This window comes from Gorilla gorilla, chromosome 5, assembly GCF_029281585.2.
Source record: "Gorilla gorilla gorilla isolate KB3781 chromosome 5, NHGRI_mGorGor1-v2.1_pri, whole genome shotgun sequence".
NCBI lineage: Eukaryota > Metazoa > Chordata > Mammalia > Primates > Hominidae > Gorilla > Gorilla gorilla.
In genome coordinates, this window is record NC_073229.2 from 19730503 (window position 1) to 19752885 (window position 22383).

General features: G+C 39.0%; 1 protein-coding gene across 4 annotated transcripts in view; it reads right to left on the reverse strand.

Moving 5' to 3' along the window:
• The window catches only part of GMDS (GDP-mannose 4,6-dehydratase), a 623184-nt gene that overhangs the window by 488308 nt on the left and 112493 nt on the right, over positions 1-22383 (reverse strand). For all 4 annotated transcript variants that reach the window (XM_031012261.2, XM_019029923.3, XM_055390905.1 and 1 more), the window contains exons 2-4: positions 13856-13900; positions 6633-6720; positions 4933-5042 (exon numbers count right to left, since the gene is read on the reverse strand). In XM_031012261.2, the coding sequence (XP_030868121.1) occupies positions 4933-5042; positions 6633-6720; positions 13856-13900 (243 nt within the window). The remainder of the gene's footprint in view (positions 1-4932; positions 5043-6632; positions 6721-13855; positions 13901-22383) is intronic.

Below are 22383 nucleotides of genomic sequence, written 5' to 3' on the forward strand. Positions count from 1 at the left end.
GAAAGACATACTCATGGTTTGTAACGCTGAGAAAGAATTTGAAAATCCTCTTCAAAACTAAAAAAAAAGACTAAGTGACTTTTCTGTCTCCACTAAAGACACATTCCACGATGGAATAACTGTTGTTTCTTTGAGAAAAATCAAGGCAATTCCAACATGGCATTGTGAGGCAAAGGAAAGAAATACTGCACTAGGTTCACTGTAGAAAGATCTCACCAACACCACTACTTTGAAAATGACATTAAAATAATTAAAGAAGCTCCAAGACGTGGGGGACGAATCGAAAATCCGGACAGCAATTAAAGTTAAACAATTAAGCAACACTATTACTTACACAGCAAAAAATACACAAACAAACCAACCACACAACCACAACAAAAAAGCAGTTTCCTAAAACATTTTCTCCATCAAATGGGCAGGACTACGCATTGGATAATTTGTTCCTACTTGGATGATGTCATCATGCTAGGTTTAACTTCTTTTAATAACTAGTACATTTCAGTCATCTCTCACTTTCTCCCACATAAGATCAAACCAGCCTTTCAATGACCTACTTCATGAGTCATAATTTTTCTGTTTATGATTCAGAAAAATGTCTTCAGTCAGTATTTCCCAGACTTCTGTGGGTTTATTCCAAGAACCAATTTCATCTTCATTGGTTTCCTACAGGAAACCAGACCAACTTCCTATTATTTTATTTTCCTTACTTTTAGCATACCCTAGCCCACATCAAATTAACTGGAAGTGAGAGTGATAGGAGACTTTATTCCATACAAACAGAAGCCAACACAAACAATACCCAGTCTAGAAGTCACGGATTCAAAATTAAATGCAAATATGTGCTAATATTAGAACCTTTTTTCAAAAGGACACCAAACCAAATAACAAGAAATTTAATTAATCTTATGGCAAACATTACACTGTCAGAAGTAACTTTTTTTGTCTAAATATATCTATGAATACAATAAATTCTACAAAGCTGATTAATATAGAGAAATTAACTATAAGAAACAAAATATGTATTTTTTCATCCTAATTCCTTCCCTAACAAGCTACTAGAAAACAAACAAACAATTGCAACCCACCATGGAGAGCCCTGGAGAGGTGAGGGAACACAGCAGCATGCTGCCAGCAGCCTGACAGATGAGCAGTCTGTGATCACACAGCGCCATCATCCCAAGCCCCTTCCCCACGCCCGCTCTGGCCATGACTAAGCCTGTCCACAGATCACAGCATAAACAGTGGTGCGGAACAGGGATTTTGAAGGACATTCTAAGAGGAGCTGTTCATACTAAGTACTTGAGAAGTATTTATTATCTCAGACTATGTACAATTCAGAAAAAGAGGTTTCTGAATATCAAGAACTTTGATATAAACATATATCAAATTCGCTTTCCATTCTTATAACTCCTGACTGCAGACGTAGTTTTGGGCTTTAAAAGCTCATGAAGTCATTAACTAGTAAGTAATAGGATTATTTTACATCAAATTCAAAAACCTATATATTAAAGGCAAAGGTCTAAGAAGAAAGCATTTAAGGAACATATTCTATATGGATAAACCAAGAAACCTGAAGCACTAGAACAAGGGTTCTCAAAGTGCGGTTCCCAGACCAGGGACAGCATCATCTGGACACATCCTAAAAACGCAAGTTCTAAGACCCCACCCTAGACCTAAAGAATCAAGGATTCTGAAGAGAGGCCTGGCAACCCACACATGATGCTACAAGCTTTATCTATCATATTCTCTCTTGTCCCTCTACATAAAAATTTCTGGAAAAAAATGCATTCAATTTGCACTTCCCTTATAACCTCTCAACTTCTAAACCCCTTGCACGCTGGCCAAGTTCTTCTGTCACGTCACTAAAATGTTCCTTTAAAACGTCACAAATCCTCGCTGGCCTAACTGGCAAGGCCGGTGACTTTTCCTGGTCCTCATTCTCCTAGCCTCATCCCCTCTTGCTTGCACTGACCCAATTTCTTGACTGCCATGGCACAATCCCACCCTCTGCCTCCTCCACTTCAGTCATCAGCCCTACTTGTCCTCATCCCACCCTCTCACTATCAGCCTGTTTCCAAGATGCAATCTTCAGTCCTCTACCCGTCTTTCTCCAGTTACTACTTGGCATCTTTAAGACCTCAAGAGCTGAATATACAGCTCTGTACTCTAGATCTCCCTCAAAACTCACAGCATATTTGAAGCTACCTTATAGCCTGCTTCCCTTGAATGTCCTTCAAGTAACACCAGTAAAATGTTTCCAAAAGGGAACTTATTTCTCCAACCCCACTCCAAAAGTTCCTCCTTGAATGTCGGTTTCTAGTACTGGTTCTATTGACCTTCTGGTCCCCTGGGCACTGGAGCCCTGGTTTTCCCTCTTCTCTAGTGACCACATCAGTGCATAGAGGAATCAGCCCCACCTGGCATCCTGTTTCATTCCTCACTCCCACCCCCATTTCTAGTGACACCATCCTCATCCAGCAACTTCCTAGCTCTTCTTAAGCCCTACCTCTAGACTCTTACCTCTAAAAGTCATCACTGAATCTATCTTCCCCCGTTCAAAACATGGGTAGGCTGCCCAGGCACAGCCCAGCTTCCTACCTGGCCTTACCTCACATTTCTCTGCATACTGGTTCTGCTCAGCTCATCTACAATGCTCATGATGCTGCAAACATGTACCAAGTTTTCCCACTTCTCTTTGCCTCATATTATTACCCCCGTTTCAACTATTAGTTTCCCGCTACGTCTGTAACTCTGTAACTGTCCTCTCTATACCTCAACACCAGAGCCAGTATCGGTTCCGCCTCGCACTATCCATCTACCCTCAGATGGAAGTTCTCTCTTACCCTCCTCTAAAGAGTCAGACACTTGTGCCAATCACCGCTCCTAGAGTTGAAACCCCCACAGCAGAGGTGTATCTGACACAGCTTTTTGTACTGTACCATGCATGACACCTTGCATGAGGTATGCACTCAATAAATATTTGTTGGAAGATTAAATGACCTTACAAACCAAAATTCTCACTGAAGAGTGCCATTTCCGCCCATTAACTAACCGTTAAGAAAAGCAGCCAAAATACCATAAAAAAAGATAAACTTCACATGTGTAGCAATGTAGAGGGAACCAACTCAATAGCCTATTTCTATTACTTACAGTACAACCACACCAGAATGATAACAAAACACTATCATGATCACTACAACTAAGAAAACCAACTATAACATATTTCTGAACTATAAATACGTTTTGGGGAAAGGAAAGAATCAGCCCATTTAATACTAAATGACAAGGGGAAGGTCTTCTATAAATAAACCTTTATAAAAATTTTCTGCATCTTTCATTACAATTTTTAGCTCCTAGAGGTGATAAACTATCTATGATTACAAAGGAAACTTCTTAATCTAAAGGAAACTGAATAACAGAATGTTCATTCCAAAACATTCTGTTTTGTCTGAAAGATACTCTCATGGCTGGTCAGGAAGGTCAAGAAGCAGCCAGATGACTTATAATGTCGAAGATAGACTGACTACCTCAATTAGGGAAAAATAAAGTCTTCATTCCTGGAATGATAAAAAGTCACCACTTCTCTATAGGAAAGAAGGGATGTAATTTCTCAAGCACACAGTATGCATAAGAGACTTTCCAAAATGAAAAAACACATGGAGAATCATTTACAAAAATAGCTAAGCTGTAACCTAAAGACCCTGATACCTTTCACAGACTTTGGTGAAAGTCTGGATATAGAACAGAATCATCACAGATTAAGAAAAGAAAAATGTTTCTTCATAGACAGCACAGGCAGATATGAGGTATCGTCATTCATCAATATGTAGCCATCCTTCAAGGTTAACATTTGAAAGAGATACGTATAATGAAGACTGACAATCAGGTATAAGATTGAGTTTATTGCTATGTTTCTCTCACCATGTTCTCCACTTGGTTTCATTTTATCTAGTTCATGATTTCTTCCTCAAACAAGCAGAGGTATATAGAATAGGCATTTAGCTTCCATTCTATGCAAACTTGGGGATACAGAAAAACAGCCAATCACCTAAGAAAAACTTTCTGAAATAAGACTCCTGTACTTGTTCATTAAATAGCAAAAAAAAAAAAAAAAAAAAAAAAAAACAATCAAACAAAAACAAAACTCATACATTTTCTGGACTTTTGAGGGGCTTTTATAACTTAAGAGTTACTTGCTTTTATTTCTCAGGTCCACTAACCATCCTGTCTGAATAAGTATCTAAATAGAACTCCTATAATTCATGGCTTCAGATTTCACTTATTCATGTGAGCAGGAGGACACGGCAACAAAAACTTGAATTAGGCAGATCACTAGAACCCTAAGGATGGGCCTGTGATGTTTACCGTGATTCCTTCCAGAATGCGAACAGAGGGGAAAATCCACATTGGCTATATCACACTGAGGAGGAGCGAGACTAAAAAGCTTTCTTCCAATGATTTTTACCATTCACAATTAAAACGTTAATTCAGCTAATTTTAACATATTATTGGGACTCAAAAATATTCTCTCAGCCAGTAATTTAGCTGCTACCAAAAATTGATATTAACATAAAGGTTTTACTTAGTTACATCTTCCAACATTTTAACAAAACATTTAATTCACAATCTGTTATTTGAAATGGCAGAAAACATATCCATGGGCCTCATGGCTACAGGGAACAACCCAAAATAAACAAATACTGCTATTTCAATATTAGTGGTAAGGTTTTATTATATTGTTTAATAACAGACAAGAGACTTTTAAAAAATCTATGAGTACTTCAATTAGGATTAATACTCAAACTAACACTGACAATTCCACTTGAAGACCAAGACCAGTGATTATATTACTACACTGAGAAGCAGCAGACACAAGTAAAATACAGAACGCCACACAAACACGGCCAGAGAAATCCTAATGAAAATGCTTACTTTGACGTGGCTCTGGGCTCCAAGGTTGTAGATCTCTGTGGGCTTTACTTCATTAATGATCTTCACAAGGCAGGTACTGTCAGTGAGATCGCCATAGTGCAACTTCATGTCTTCAGGATACAAAAACATCCCATTAGATAGAGAAAAGCAACATAAGCTCGATTTTTTAAAAACATCAAAATTGAAATGCATATTTGGAAAGTCTGAAAACCAGGGTCAAAATGGAAATGCTGTACTGATGGTTCTGGAGTAGCAGAATATAACTGTCATCTTTAACCTAAATAATAGAAAGATAGCTACATAATGCCTATGTCTGTAAAAGATTTTGGTGGTCAACTCAGAAAAACTTTTTTTAAAGCACAGTATCACGAACATGTTATACAATAACATATCTTAGGGCTCCAGGTGGTTGTAAGATGTGTTCTGCAAGAATAAGATTCAGAAAAAGAAAACCTTGTAATAACATGTATACCATCTAAAGCAATCTGTAACACTGATGATGATGAAGACAGCTCTCTTTTCTTTAGATACTTTTATCTAGTAATTTTCAAGTACTTTATAAACATCAACCTTAGGCCCTGCCTGAATGCCTGATGTGGTGACATAATTGATTGAAGGACAACTCCTAAATCTAAACAGATCCTTACACTGACTTCATTAGCATAAGAATTTGATACATGTGGATGGGTGATTTACTAACTTGATCTTTTCATCATTTTTACATAATATTGATCTATATCTACATCCAGTGGCAGGACTGTTCTGAACTTTGCACAAAAACAATAACGATTTTCAAAGACAACACACTTCATGACTTAAAGCGGAAAGCCTTTTACTGTGGACAACTGCATCATCTTCATGATGCTGTCACTACCTATACAAGTAGCCCAAACCTTCAAATATGCAGGGGTCAGGGGTGAATACAAAACCACATATGGTTTACAAGCTGACTGTATCGTCCTTGCTGGCTGGAAAAACTGGCCACATAATGCAGGCTGAACTTGGAGTTAAAATCCCTGTGTCCTGGTGCCAGCTCTGCCTTCTTCACAGTGCGCAACCTCAGAAAACTCATAACTTCTCTGTCTCCATTTCCTCAACTATAAAGTGCTCTCTGGGTCTCCCTATCCACCTCAGGAGTTACCACAAGCTCAAACAAGAAAACAGTCTGCTTGTGCTATATAAACTGTACAGCTGCATACAGACAAATTAACAAAAGTAGCAAAACAACTGCAAATACTGACAATGATCAGTCATTTAGAACAGTTTTGATTGCCATTTATTTGGGCCTATCTTCACAAATTATTTTTAAAAATAATTAAATGTACAAAGATTGTTTAAATTGATTAAATTGGACCGAATATAAAAAGCAGGTCGGTGCACTGCCAGTGTGGAACTGCTCTTACTTGAGGGGATAAGGACACCTGCAGAGGGGTGATCAAAGGCATGCCCTTTCTTGGTCTCTCCAAGCCATCTACTTCATAGCCTTCTAACAGCCAAACCATCATGACACTACGGCCTAGGGCAGTGAGCAGGGAAGGTTTTCAAGGCATGTAAATCGTATTCAGTGCAGTAACTCATGGGTAAATAATTGTGACTTGTTGGGCTTTGACAAAAATGACATTTGAAAACACCTTATCTGAACATAGGAACATCTGAAAACACCTTATAGAAAGAGATTCTAGAAGAAGAAAATGACTTACTTCCTTCAATGTGAGCCTGGGGATTCTTATACAGATGCTCAATTCGACCCGTATTAAATGAACTGGACCGCCGTACAATTCCATGGACCTGAGTTTTTACAGTGTGGAAAGATAAATGTGCAATGAGGACTAATAAACAACTTCTTTAGCTAATGTTTAGCTTTATGAAAAAAATGATTTGTAAGCATTATTTTAAATTATTAGAAATAGTCCCACTGCTTACTTTCTCCCCAACCACTGTCCACCAGCTACCAACATCCTACCTCTGTCTTTCCCCAGCGATTTTACTGCCAATCTCAACAAACGTAATCAGGTAATTATGTGACTTCATGCTTAGTTGTAGATACTCAAATGTCTCCTTTTCCAAACACACATACTTACAGCCTAACTGCTGACAAAAATATCTTTTCCATTTGAAACTGAAGACAGACCATTCGAGGCCGTGTCGGTAAAACGGCCTTTGTGGCCTGCTCACCACAGAGCACCAGGCCATCACATCTTCTCAGTGGCCTCAGAGCTTGCACTTTGCATCTACTGTATGTATTTCTGGAGCCACAGACATAATCAGAGAGCAGATGTTACTATGCAGCTAAGTAGAAAAGTCAGAAAGCTAAAGAGCATGGGTAAGAGACAGCATTTATGTACTACTCGATTTAAGACCTAAAGAAAACTCAAACGAAGAGAGGATTCTTAAAATTGTTTTATCTTGACTTAACCATAGGTGGGGGGTGGTGGCAAAGTTGATAAAACAGGAATGTAATGCATACTTGCCTGATATTGAAGAAAAGACTATTTGTGTCTGACACACAGGAGAAATTGTTCCAGACCTGGTCCCACTTCCTTCTCATGTCAGATTGCTCCCTTTGTGCTGCCAATGCTAACACCAGCTTATGTCACCAGCTGCCCAAGTTCCAGTTCTACTGGTGGCAGTTTTAATCCTTGACTTATTTTAGAAGTGTTCCTTCTTATGTTGAAAAGTTCATTTGCAGCTGAATATACTTCTATATTTTAACTCAATCATTTCTATTTCAAATCAAAATTAATCCTTGGTATGACTCAAATATTCCAAATACGGAGGTAAATTATAAGAATATAAGACTTTCTTTCAAACAGAAAGAAATGTCATCATTTTAAATGGCATACATGAGAAATTGACTTCTGCGAAGGATACAACACACCCACAGTTAATATTTCTGTTGGTTAGTTGCTTTGGAAGAAAAGCACTCATCAACATTATTTTCCAAAAGAACGAAACCCAAGAAAAGTTGGTAAACATGAAAATATTTTAGGAAAGGAACTTCGCAAACTTGGTTTCACATTTTAGGAGGCAAACATTCAACCCTAGGAAGCATTAAATTGAGATTTGGCTATACATATCCACTTCTTAATTTAAACGTGGAGAAAACACTAATTTTAAGCTTATCTGTTCTACTTCATGATCTCCAATTTTCCAGGTTGCTACTTAATTGTAAAGTTGAACTGCTCTATAAACTTAATTTTAACAAAAAGTATATATTTCACATATATACTTATATATAGCAAAACTTGTGTTTACTATCAAAGTTACTTATGAAATAGATTTCTCAGATGTAAATTCTCTGTTTTATTAAATAAAAAAGAATGTCTATATTCTAAAAACAGTAATTTAAGTTTGACAATGAAAAGAATAACAATAGTGTTATTTCGGCTATCTTCTCTAGATTGCTGGATTCTGGGGAAGTCACATATTCCAACAGCCCAAAATATAGAGACATGCCATTTATTAATATATATTCATTACATATAAACATAAAAAGCTTTGACAAAAATATTAAATGATTTTGATGCATTCCATCTAAAATGCAGACAACTATACAAAGTCAAGCCAGTCATAACCAAGACTTTACCGTCACATTAAAAATCAAAAGCATTAAGCACTGGTTGCTTTTTTTTAAAATCAAGTGTTTTAATTTCCTCTAACTCCCAACATTTGGTATGTGTACACAGGGAAAGAAAGACCTGCCAAATGCTTAATCCATGACAGCAGGTATTATTCTAAGAACTAATGAAAGCTGGGTCTGTCTGCTTCTGAGACAGGTGAAATACAAACTTCAAGACAAGCCAAAATGTGTGCAAACTGCATAATCTAGTTAAGAATTTGAGATTAGCAGCTTTCTCTTTACAGAAGGGATGTAGGTAGAGCTTTTTGTTTGTTTTTATAAGGATTTTGGGAGAAAAAGATATGAGGTGTTAGGAACCAAACTGAAAAGATAAAAGAGCTGAATTTGGCTTTATATAAACTTAATCAAAATCATTACAAAGTTATAGTAGTTCAAAAACAAAATATAATTCTGAAACACTGAGGTCTTACAATAAATGAAAATGAGCTTTTTGACAAATTTCATGTCCCACTTAACAAGGTGATAAAAAGGAAAATTTCAAGTTCTTTCCATTTAAAACAAAGTTGATTTAACTTCAAAATCCACAGTCAGATCAGGTAACATAACAGAAATGCTTTATTATTTATTAATTATGATCAAGAAAATGGAAAATTATTATCACTGAATTTCAAATTCTTAGTGTCTAGATTTCTCTTGGAGGTAAGGACGACTCCCAGGGATGGTTAATGTCACTCACCTTTTGAAAAGCATAGATTATTTAAGTAATATCAATAGCTAACACTTACACAGCAATGATCATGTACTGGACACCGTTCTCTGTATGTATCAAATCACTTAATCATCACAACACCCTTACTATAATATTACTGGTCCCATTCCATGAATGAGGACGTTGCCTGAGATAACACAGCTAGTAAGTGGCAACGTTAAAGGACATAGACTTGGTCAGCCCTGCCAACACTCAGTATAGTTTCAACATGAAATCATAAAAGCTTAGCCTTTTTTTTTAATCAAAGTATAAAGGCTTCTGGGATAACAACCCAGAAGAAAAACAGTTCAAGGATTCTCACAGATTAAGAAAGAAAGTATCTCCATGTTCTAACAAAAAATCTCCCAGAGATAACAATGGGACTAACCTTATATCCATTTCTTTTCTATGCTGATACTTCATGTCACAATTTACCTATTCTTTATTTTAAATTCTGATACATTGTGTTGTAGCTGTTACCAAGTTATTTAATATATTTTCATATAGTCCCAGATTTTAGCTTTTAAAGGGTTCAACATTGTCTTTACTTCTCTGGTTTTCCTCTGTACTTAGTGCAAAATGGGTACAAAAGTGTGTTGTTGGTTTATCTGCTAACAGTGGTGCTGGAAACACACTTAGAACTAGAATGCGCTTTCATAAAAAGCTTCATTTCTGTCAATCCTCCATTTTCCCTTATGACAGGAAGAAATGCAAACAGCTCCAGCTTCCTAGGCAACAGAACATGCCTGCTACTCAGGAATACTCATTAATGAATCCAACTAAAGAGCCGATTAAAGATCTGTGTCCACTGGCTTGTCCACATTAGACCCCATGTCACTCTGCCACCTCCAGATCAATAAGCCCATGAGTCCCACAGAGCTCCACTGCGCTAAGTATTTTCCATATACTGTCTTATCTAACCTTCACAACCACCTTGGGAGATAGGTGTGCTTATCATCCCCATTTACAGAAAAGGCAACTAAGTCTCAGAGGGGTCGAGTGACTTGCCCAGGGTCATGGAGCCTGCAAGTGGCAGAGGAAGAGTGAGACACAGGTGTCCAGTGCCCAGCCTGAGGCTCCTTTGCCACAGCGAGCTAACCACTTTGTCCACCCCTCTGGCTCTGTACTGGTCAACAGGGATAAAGGAGAATGATCCTCTGCACTTCAGCAATGTGTAGAATTAAGTGTATAGCATAATCAAAGAGCGACTGTCCATAAAACCCAAGAATTCTTAGGTTTCCTCATTATGAGATGACCCCTGTAGGTAATAAAGAATGAAAGAGTGTTACATCCATTCTCCTCATGCTCTCCTTAACATTTAATCCTGAGCAAAATTCAAGAAACAAACAACATTAAAAACTGTCCCTTTAAACTTTTAAATTGAGTCACTTCTCAATGAGAAGTAACCCTTCACTTTTTCATTTCAAACGGTTCATTCAGAGCATGATCAGATGTGTGGATTTCAGTGGCCACATTTGATGGCAAGGCCCCACGGCTTCAGGAGTCTAAATGTGCGTGAGGTGATACAAAGTGATTAACCATAACTAATCAATCTGTTAGTACACGCTATTGCTTTTCAAGTCATCTGCAAATGCCTATTTTTGCTTTAAGGCTAGCTAAGTTATTTATACTTTCATTTTGCTTTTCTGATGGGAGAAAAAGTAAAGGAGTGCGTCTGACTGTGCTACATGAATTCCATACACAGGGTTTGTTTTTGCCTACACCACCCACCATCACTACCCCACCAACCTGGCCCTGCTCTCCTGCATGCTCCCCTCCAGGTGACTGTGGCCTCTCCACACTGCCCATGCTTCCCAGTTTCAAAATGCACAGCTGGCCTTACCACTGCTAACCAACCAGTGTGCCTTTCTTTTCTAGAAAGAACAACTCAGCCTCAGCATCAAGCTCTTCTTCACAGTGTTCATCTGTTCCTGGTTTGTCCTCTGCTATCCCTAAGTAGGTTGTTTCCAGCTGTTCCTGACCTCAGTAATATACCTCATACAAAGGCTAGATTCAAAATAATATGGCAACCCAGAGAAGCAAGGCCTCACGGATTTAAAATGTCTTAGGGTACCGTGTTCAACTTCATCATATGATTCAATCAATCACCTGATCTCATCTAAACCTTTAGGTGTGGTGGTTTCTCTATCTGTAGTACCCAGGCAAGCAATGTCACACTGACTGGGGTCGTGTTAGAAAGAACAATTCCCAGATCCCTGAACCAGCCTTCTGTGTCTTAACAGGGCCTGAGTGATTCTGATGCACACTAAAGGCTGAGAGTCTGAAGTCTGTAAGCATCCAAAATTGCTGATGTTGACCACCACCACTGCCCCCCACCCCGAGTTCACACGTAATAAAATGCGTCCCTCTCTCATCCTATTTCATGCAATCTACTAATCCTATTCTTTCACTCATGGCCTTCAATAATCAGGGACTGCAGCTGATAATTTGGGAAATTTTCCAATGCAGCCAATTTGAAAAATTACTCTAACATTTACTTTGACCTAAGCATAAAAACATAAAGCCTGTGCCACCATCAGATTCCTCTTAATGGTTTATTCTCGAATTATACAAATCTCTTAAAATTGAGGACAGCAGCCTATTAAAGTTGAATACAGTAAGGATAAACACACCTACAGTCCCACGATATGCAGAGAGCTCACATTTCCCCTGGACTAGGAAGAGAACTAATTTCTGATTATGCTTTGTGGCTGTGTACTTTCCCGCTATAGTGTCAACCATGTTTCCTTCTATCAGTTCACGGATCTCTCTCCTAAACCTGTTTTCTCTCTCAAACATTGTTTCAGTGATAAATTCCTCCCATTAACTATGATTTGCCAAGTGGGCCTTCTATTGTCTTTTTGTATCATAATAAAATCTGTTCTTACAATTTCAAATACCACAAAAACATCTGCAGCTTATCCAACAGTCCTAGGTTCTTGTTGCATCTATTTGCAAATCTCTCATCCTTCTTGACTTCTGAAGTCTGCTAGTTCCTTAACAAGGGACACCTAAATGGAGATCTGCTTCTCTGCCTTTTCCAGTAACACTAACAGTACCAGGTGCTTGAGAATGGTTGCCATCTACACATCCAAACTCGCCCTGTCACTGTCACTGGGTCCACCATCACTGCAGCGCACAGCCGTGCTCCCTCCTCCTCTGGACTAGACACAGATGCTGCCTGTTAACACCACCCTCACCTCCAGTCTCAGCCCACCTTGTCCCCCTAAGAGTGGATCCCAACACTCACGTGGTTTTGAGCATCACTTCTGACATGCCTGACACGCCACCTCACTCTTCACAAGTGCAGCGATTTCTGCTCAGCTAGCTCATTTTCTAGGTTCACTCGATGCACAACAACATCACTAATTCCTCTCTAGCCACCAAACATCTCTCAGCTCGTCCCAAATATCTGAAACACAGTATGGGCATCTCTCTGCCAAGCTATTCCTTTTAATAGATATTAAGGCCTTAGGTTAATCTAGCCTGAATAAATATAGGTCTTTCTCTAAAACCAACACTTTGTACTATACATAACCTACTCTAAAACTCTCTGCTCTGTAGAATATGCATTTCTTTCTCGATTATTACAGCAGCTTATGCATATGGACATATGTATACATATGTACTTTCATAATTCCATTTATTTTCATATAATTACAAAATGTAGCATTAGCTCTTGGATAAGGGTACAGAAGGTGCTAAACACATCTACTGTTACTTCTTCAAGTCTAAAAGTCAAGGCTCTCAGATTATGAGTTAAAAGAAAATTAACTTTTTTTCTTCAAATAATGTTGGCATTTAGATGCCAAATTCTTTCCTGTTGTGTTTCCATTTGCCCCAATTACACATTTTTAAAACAATGTACCAACAATTAGAATAAACAGATAATCCTAAAGTATTAATGTAAACATTCATAAAACAGATCAGAGCATACGGGCCACTGTAAAGGTTTTTTTTTTCTGTATAGCATGAATTTATATACATGTATATATCTGAAAAACGTTCTTTAAAAAATTAAGTTGTACATACTTAGCACATCAAAATTAATATATAAAACTATCGTTTCTTTTAAGGAAAGGAGAAATGGTGAAGACAACGACAAAAGCAGCAAACCTAAAAGTTTCAGCTCCATAAAATATATGGTTGCCTATTAGAAAGGAAAACCTCCAGGTATAAATTTTTCATTCAAGTTTGCCAACTATCAGCTTGGTTTTTATTGCTCTCTGTAATTTCTGAATTAAGTGACTTCATGGTGAGTAGGACTTTCTTATGAAACACATTACATCATAAATTAACCCGAATCATGTTACAGCTTCGCTTGCACAGGCTGCTGCGTTATCGGAGAATGTGGGAAGTGTGCACCACAGCTGAACACTGTGAGTGCAGGGGAGCCACCAGTGCTTACCAGCAGATAAACAGCACAATGGGTTGGCAGGCTCACAAGCCCAAAGACACATTCTTCCCCGGATTCTGATTTGTTATCTGCGTTTCAGTGGAAAACACACTCAGGAGGACGGCAGCAGAGGAAGCATGTGGCCGCTGCATGCGAGCAACCCCACCAGCCTGCGCCCGCTTCCCATTGAGTTACCCACCTCATAGCCTTTCTCCAGCAGGAACTCAGCCAGGTAGGAACCATCCTGGGGAGAAAGAAAAAATTGCAAAACGTCAGTCTCATAGTGGTATAGAAAGGTGGTCTAGATGAAGAGTTTTGAGAAAAGCATTTAAAAGGCTACCTAACTTAAGGACAATGGCAACCTAAAATAAAAATAACACCAATAATGTCAATAAATACCACATGGTGTTCCACTATACACAAAGCATTTTCACAAACAGTATTCATTTGAGCTCCACAGAAGACAGAGGATGAAAATGAAATCCAGGAAAGCGATATGCATCAACAGACAGCATGAAGTTCCAGAATCAGATGGATTTGGGTTTAGGTTTTGCCACTTACTAGTTGTGTGAAACATGCAGAATATGGGGGCAGAATGCCTTGGTGTCATAGCAACATAAAGCAGAAATCTTAGTAATTCTGGGGGGTCGTTAAACAAGATCACTGGGGGTCAGGCACAGTGGCTCACACCTATAATCCCGGTACTTTGGGAGGTCAAGGCAGGAGGATTACTTGCATCCAAGAGTTGGAGAATAGCCTGAGCAACACAGTGAGACCTTAGCACTGTTAAAACAAAACAAAACAAAACAAAAAATTGGTGGAGATGGGGTCTCACTATGTTGCCCAGGCTGGTGTCAAACTCCTGGACACAAGTGATCTTCCCACCGTGGCCTCCCAAACTGTTTTATTACAGGTGTGAGCCACCATGCCCAGCCCAAAACATCTTTAAAAATTAGCCAGTCTTGGTGGCTCGTGCCTGTGGTACCAGCTACTTGGGAAGCTGAGGTGGGAGGATCACTTGAACCTGGGAGTTCGAGGCTGGAGTAAGCCATGATTGCAAAACTGCACTCCAGCCTGGGTGGCAGAGGGAGACATTGTCTCCAGAGGGAAAGAAAAAAAAAATCACTGGGGAAGGGATAAGATGGGAGCTAGGTGGGTTGGGGATATAGAAGGGCTAGTGTGGAGAGGAAAAGACTCCATGGTAGAATAAAGAAGGCCAGGGGACGTGGAGGAAGGTGAGTACCTTTGGAGGGCTGGCCTTTCCAGGCAATGGCCACTGCTGGCTGCTAACCCTAAAGGTTCTGGAAAATCACTGAAGGCTTGAAAAGGTTTTAAGGTGGCAGGGAGCAGGGATGGGGATCAGATTTGTATTATTACGCACATATACAAATGAACTTTTAAAAAAAGAAGATATTCTCTTTTTTTAATAAAATCATAAGTATTTCCTTTGTATTAATCTTAAATCATATAGCTAATTCCTGCCGTAAAATGAAGGTGTCTGACAAAATACAGAGATTCTCAACTGGTTCTTAATAATTATTTTTAAAATTTCTGGGTAGGGGTCTTCATTTGACCTAAAATATTTCATGTGCCACTTTTAGAGGGAAAGTATGAGAGACATATAATTAAACTATTTAATAGGTCAAAAGTTCAAAAATCACCATTCCGTAGGTGCTATAAAAAGTCACCAGCCTCTCTCAGAAAATAAATTGGTTAGACGTTTTGCAGTCGATCCCATAACTGCTCCTCTGCTTTCTGCCCAACTAGAGGGTCCCCATCCATCTCATTCAGACGAAAAGATAAAAATGGGAAGCTCCAACCACTGGAAATTCGTGTCCTCAGAAGTGGTTGGGGATGTTTGGGTTTTCTTCAGTTTCTTCAATTTGAACAGGCTTTAAATATCCCTTTGAGCTTCAAAAGCTCCTACAGATATTCCAGGGGAAAAAAAAAAAAAAACCTTCTTCTTATTACTTGACCAAAAGCTGGAATTGGAAACACCCTATGGGGCCTGAAAATGAAAGGACTGCCAAGTGAGTGTTTACTACATTAATGCAGAAGTCATGCATAAATTCAGGCAGAATGACAAGGCAAAGCATACAAGGGACACATTCTGTGGTTCATTAAAACCTAGAGCAGATTTTCTTCTTCTTCTTTTTTAAGATGGAGTCTCGCTCTTTCGCCCAGGCTGGAGTGCAGTGCTGTTATCCTGGCTCACTGCAACCTCTGCCTCCGGGTTCAAGCGATTCTCATGCCTCAGCCTCCCAAATAGCTGGGATTACAGGTGCGTGCCACCACCCCTAGCTAATGTTCATATTTTTAGTAGAGACGGGTTTTCACCATGTCGGCCAGGCTGATCTGGAACTCTAGACCTCATGTGATCTGCCTGCCTGGGCCTCCCAAAGGCTGAGATTCAGGCGTGAGCCACCATGCCAGGGCTAAAATCTCCAGCAGATTTTCTTCTGACTTCTTGAGGTAAATATTCTGGTTTATAGATTCATGTGCAGAAGAGAAAATGTTTGGCATATTCTTTTTTAATCCCATTCTTACAATTCTTACGGTTTTTACATATCTAAAATATATGTCAGATAATGACACTGACCATTATCTAAGTTAGATAATGACACTGACCAATTCAGACCATGACAAGCCAAGTCGGGCTACACAACCACTGAAAATGTTATTATAGGATAATCAATATCCCTATAAATCAATCAATGAGAAAACAGCTTAATAGAAAAATATTTGCAATAAGAATAATAATTTGGCAGTAGGTTGGAAAGCCCTGTAAAGTATGAAGTTTGGACTTTGTTTTGCTATTATTGTTTTGAAGCAGGCAACACTATACTTCTAATCATTCTCTTGGAATAAAAAGTTTGAATGCTTTGTGTTCTACCATAGCTACATTAAATGTTTAAAAAAAAAAAAAGGCAGAGGTAAACGTGCTAGAGATCCCTGAGGTGGCAAGAGCTGTGATTATTTAGAGAGCTGATGTGAAACAGACCTGACCAGGACTGAACCCTGTCAATAAGGTCTTGTTCTTCTCACCCAGGCTGCTTCTCAGACTTTCCAACCACACTGGAACATTCTGAACCAGTAGTGGCACCGGCTTCCTCCTCACTTCCTTGCCAGGCCTCTCGAGTGATAGGGCCTGGGCCGCACAATGAGTGGGAAACGAGCCGAGCGAGGGCTCCTGGTCCCCAGCCCAGGGGGCCCAGCTGGCCGCCCCCTCGTCCTTTCCCCAGGCCCCTGGGGGACTCCAGGAGAGACGTGGTATCTGAGCAGGCAGACGTCCGCCAAGCCAACAGGATGGTGGTTTCCGCCTCCTCTTGAAGCACAGAGCTGATAAAGAATGCTCCAATCAGACTAACGACTGAAATGTCACAGCAAATGAGAACCTACGACCACCATGAAGTTCTGACGCTTGACTCCTCCGAAACAAGGAACAAACAGACTAAATCTGTAACTCATTCAGTATGAACACAATTATTCTGGTATAAAGTCCTGCCTAGGTTCAATCCTTGTTACAGAAAACTCTTTAATTGTAAAGATAATGTCCCAATATGACCCTTTTAAGTTGAATTTTACACGTGGGCTATTAAGGATATCTATTTTATATTAAATGCCATACTATTTTGAGCAATCACCATGGCTTTAACATTTTCAAGACACAGAAATATTTTCCTTTTTTGTTTTTTTTGAGACAGAATTTCACTCTTATTGCCCAGGCTGGAGTGCAACAGTGCAATCTCGGCTCACTGCAACCTCCATCTCACAGGTTCAAGTGATTCTCCTGCCTGAGCCTCCTGAGTAACTGAGATTACAGGTGCCCACCACCACACCCAGCTAATTTTTTGTATTTTTAGTAGAGACAGGTTTCACCATGTTGGCCAGGCTGTCCTCAAACCCCTGACCTCAGGTGATCCACCTGCCTCAGCCTCTCAAAGTGCTGGGATTATAGGTGTGAGCCACCCATCCTACTCTCGCAAGAACTAAGCTAGGAAGGTGGGCAGATATTTGGCATCTCGGGTAACTGAGGCACAGGGGGGTTAGCCAACTTTTCTAATATACTAGTTACAGACAAAGCCAGGACTAGAATCCTAGCCACCCATTGTTTTGAAGTAGAAAATAATCTCCTTCCTCCCACTCCTCTACCTGGCACCAAAACATGTCAAAACCCAACAAAATAATAAAAGACCATAAAAGATACATTTTCAAACCAAATTGATGTAGTCATTTTCCATTACAGGGTATTTTATGGATTAAACAGTGCTTCCAGTTTTAATCAAGTGACCCAAATGCAGAGAAGTCATGTAATTTTAGAACACTCCAGAGCTCAGAGGAGGGAGAAAGGATACAGCACCTGAGATTTTCCCAGTCTGGGTTTTTGGGGGACTTGCACTGCCCATGCAGTTGTTCAGTGTTGTTTGGAGGTGGATTTAGATTGCTGGTGGTTGTAGGTCCAGCTTTGGGGCCAAAGTGCAGGGCACCAGGGTCCCATGGGGCCAGGTTTCAGTGTTCCTGATGCCTATCCTGTTCTTCCGAGGGGATGGACCCTCACTTTTCATGAAGTACTCAGAAATGTTCCAGACAGAGTTATGTAAAAATTAAAGACCAATTCCAGAAATTCACAGAATCATGTTTTGACTACAGTATGACAACTACCTAAAATTCCACAACTATGAAAAGCTGAAAGAAACACAGAAAGTTTCTGTGTTTCTCAATGACCACAGATGGCTAAAAGAAGACTGATCTCACATCCACACACCCCCCACACACACCCCATCCCAACACCTATGTACGAGGGCAAGCCATCCTCCCGCAACACAGAAAGACTAGCATTTCTCTCCTCTCTTCCAATACAGATGAATAAGTAGCCCAGACAGACAAACGAAAAGGGAACTTTCTTACATGCAATGTGAGAACCTGGCCCCTCTGAACTGCATGCTAAATCATACTGTATGTTTCTACTTAAGCACCCCGTGGCAGCTTCTTTGAAAAGGATAAGGTCATGGTACTGGGTTAAAGAAACCATGCCACTAATAAAATGAATCTCTTTGTTTAGATCATCTCAAGCATCAGGAAATAGAATACACCCTTCTGCAAGAAGAGAAAGCACTCGTTTGCACTGCCTTTTTATGTTCTTTAACTCCATGTTGTCTAATTACTCCTAAAGCATCTTCCCAGCTAATCGGAATTACAATATCAAGGTAATCTGTGCCTCCAATAAGCAAAATACAAACACTTCAGTGATTAACAAATGATGCTGTTTTGAATGAGAATGAAAACCTCCAATGATTTAACCACTGCTGTGAAGAATACAGAGACAGAATATAACAGAAAGGTGTTTATACCTAGGTCATGTTTGTAACACAAATCATTGGACAAAATCTCTGTCAGACTCCAAAATTCAAAAGACCATGGGGATTAATTAATCCAACCCTCTCATTTTACAGATCAGGAAATTGAGATTCAAAGCAGGTAAATGTTTATTGTACAGTCACAGTTAGGAAGTAGCAGAACCTGCAACCAAAAAATAAAAATGAAAACCAGGTCTCTGGACTCCCAGACCTCAGAATTTTGCACTAAAAAATACCGAGTAAATATCTAAAATGAAGAGGCTGGACTAATTACTACAATTGAGAACCCGGTAAAACAGACAAATGGAATTACCAAAGTGAAGAACAAAAATAGAGCCAATAATTATCAATAGAGCAATAATTAACTAATTAGTAGAAAGGAAATGAGGATACCATCAATATTTAAAACACAGAAATAACTCCCATCTCCTATAGTCTTCAAAGGTGAAAAATATTTCCCCATAAAAGCTGCTGTCACCAAAGAACCAACTTTCCCTTCCTTTGATTTACCTCCTGGTACAGAGAAGCACTGCAATCCAGCAACATGATCAATAACCTCTGAATAATGAAGAATTGCTTATGTCCAGCAGCTAAGATACTCTTTACATAGCCACCCCTTCCCTCCTTTCAAGGGCAATAGCCTCGCAAACAGGGGCTCAGTGGTTTCACATACACCTCAAACCCATCAAGAAAAGAGAGCCGTTCTGTGGCCAGACACAATACCTTCTAGTATTGGGTGATGAGTGTAAGGCTAACCAGGTATCAACGTTTTAGAAAGAGGCCAGAGGCTTTCAATCATCCTTGATATTGGTCTACCATGGCACAGAATTCTCTCCCCCAAAACATACTCAGTTTCAGTACACTGCAATGTTATGTTATGTCCATGATTAGTTTGATAAGAAAAAAAGATTTACATATAAAAAATATCAAACAGGGAAGAAATGCCCTAAAAGATTAATTTAAAAAAAAATACTTTCCCCAATGTGATAGGTTTTTAAAAAATGGTACAGATGTGTTTTTTCATTTTTTGACTGGTAGTAACACTACAGAGTTTTTGGTGTTTGTGGCCTTAATTTTTTTTTCAGGGAATTATATATACACTTTACCTATTTTTCTAGTAGGCTGTGTTTTACCAATTGGTTTGTTCTTGGAAGTATCAAGAACATGTATAAAATTGACTAATTTTCACCTCCAATAAAAGCCACTCAAAAACTGATATTTTGAAGCAGGCTAGCAAATCTTCAGTCTCTTTTATATTGCAAATGATTATTGTAAACCCTTACTATAATATTAGAGCAAGGAAGAACGCAAATACAATGTGAACTCAGGAATTCACATCTTTGCACAACCCAACATGTGTAATAATACTAATTTCAACATACTAAAATAATTTTCTATAATTTAGGCAAACTCTATAAGAAAAATGAGACTAAAGGGTTTAAAACAAGCAGGTACAAAGGAAGCAACTGTTGGTAAGGTATAGAAAGATTAATTTTTAATTCAGTGGTTAGGAGAAAAACAGCACACACACACACAGATACTCCAATAAATACAGTCCCAGAAATGCTGGAGAAGCCTCAAAAGGACAACCAGTCCCCAACTTACGATTGATCCGCCTACAATTCTTCAACTCTATGATGGTATGAAAACGGTACACATTCAGTACACTCCTCAACTTACAATGGAGTCCAAGATAAACCCATAATACATAGAAGATACTGTAAATCAAAAATGTACTTTCGATATTTTCAACATACGAAGGATTTATAGGGACAGACCCCCACTGTAAGTTAAAGAACATCTGTAAATCCAAAGGCATCTATTAACAGCCTACGTGTGTGCTAGGTGGTACATAATATATAGGTACAGCAAGGGTGAGTCCACCTGCTCATCACTACGTGAATACAAGCATGTCCAAGGCATACAGTATCTCACTGGTTTTCCTTTTTTTTTTTCTTAACGTAAGTTCCTTTTATTTGAACCTCTATTTTCCTCTCCCTCCCTCCATCCCATTCTTGCCACTCATACTGAAGTTTTTATCCATCAGAGAAAAAAAAATCTTCATATGGCCTACTATCACTACAAACGATGACAGCAGTACTAAGAAGGATAGTGAGCACTTGTACAGCACTTGGTATATGCCCGGTATGCACTAAGTGCTCTGCATTCAGTATCTTTTTAACTCTTCATAATAACCCCATGTCATTGGTACTGTTTTCATCTCGATTTTACAGATGAGGAATCTGAGGTGAATTGAGAGGTAATAGCTCAGGGTCTAATAGTTAGTAGGTAGAACAAGGATTTAAACTATGTCTACTTGTAATACATTATATGGCAATTTGCTTCACTAATAGGATCGATCCCTCTATAATGGATCCTATTAGAATGGAAAATGATGGGCCTAGAGATATTTTCACATAAAATATGGCTTCTATAGAATGTATTAACAATGACTATCTAACACCCATTTGGACCATAGGTGTTATGGGATGGAGGAGGACAGGAAGGAAATAAGAAATTTAGTCCCTGCCCTATTGCTCTGAGAAGTATCTGGGAAGCCAGGCATTTCCTGGCCTAGATAGGATTATGTTTCAACATTGGCTAAGACCTCCAGATTTCACACACATCCACCCACATGTGGACAGGACGAGAATAATAACCAGGTAACCTGTACAGCTAATCAAAATGTTCTTGCTATCAGAGAACACCAGTAGATGCATGAGTCATGGACAGAAGGTGGCAAGGCTTTGTGGATGAAAGAAAAGCTATGAAATACTACCACACTGACCTCTTCTATACTGGATGGCACAGTGCCCTGGAAAAATAAATCACCACACATGAGCATGAAATCAGGATTGGGAAAATACACAGGAAATACAAGAAGAATATCCTTATCAAATCCTTTTAAAGATCTGCCTAACCGGCCAGTTCAGTGCTGATGTGAATAACTCCTTTCAAGTTTACAATATACTAGCTGAAAGTTTTTAGAACCAGGGTTCCAAATACATTAATTAAGATTTGTACAGATGTGTAGGGAAGTTAATAATAAATTAACAGTGAACTTCACACTGAAATAATAACCTCTTTGCAGTAAATAGCTACACATATTAAAAAATTAAAACTGTATGAAAAATAAAATTAGAGTTCCTCTCTCCTCCCTTTCTCACTATCTCTCAAAGTGACAGGCCATACAATTAAAGGCTGTTTCTTTGCAAAGTCCATGCTTTGCAGTTCTAATCACTCGAGTGATTTATAGAGGAAATGATGTTTTGCAGGTACTCTAAAACAGAGCTGCACTTTGTCCAGTGTGCAAGGCCATGCTTAATGAAAAACTTTAAATTTGGAAGGAAAAAAACTGCAGTAAAAAGAG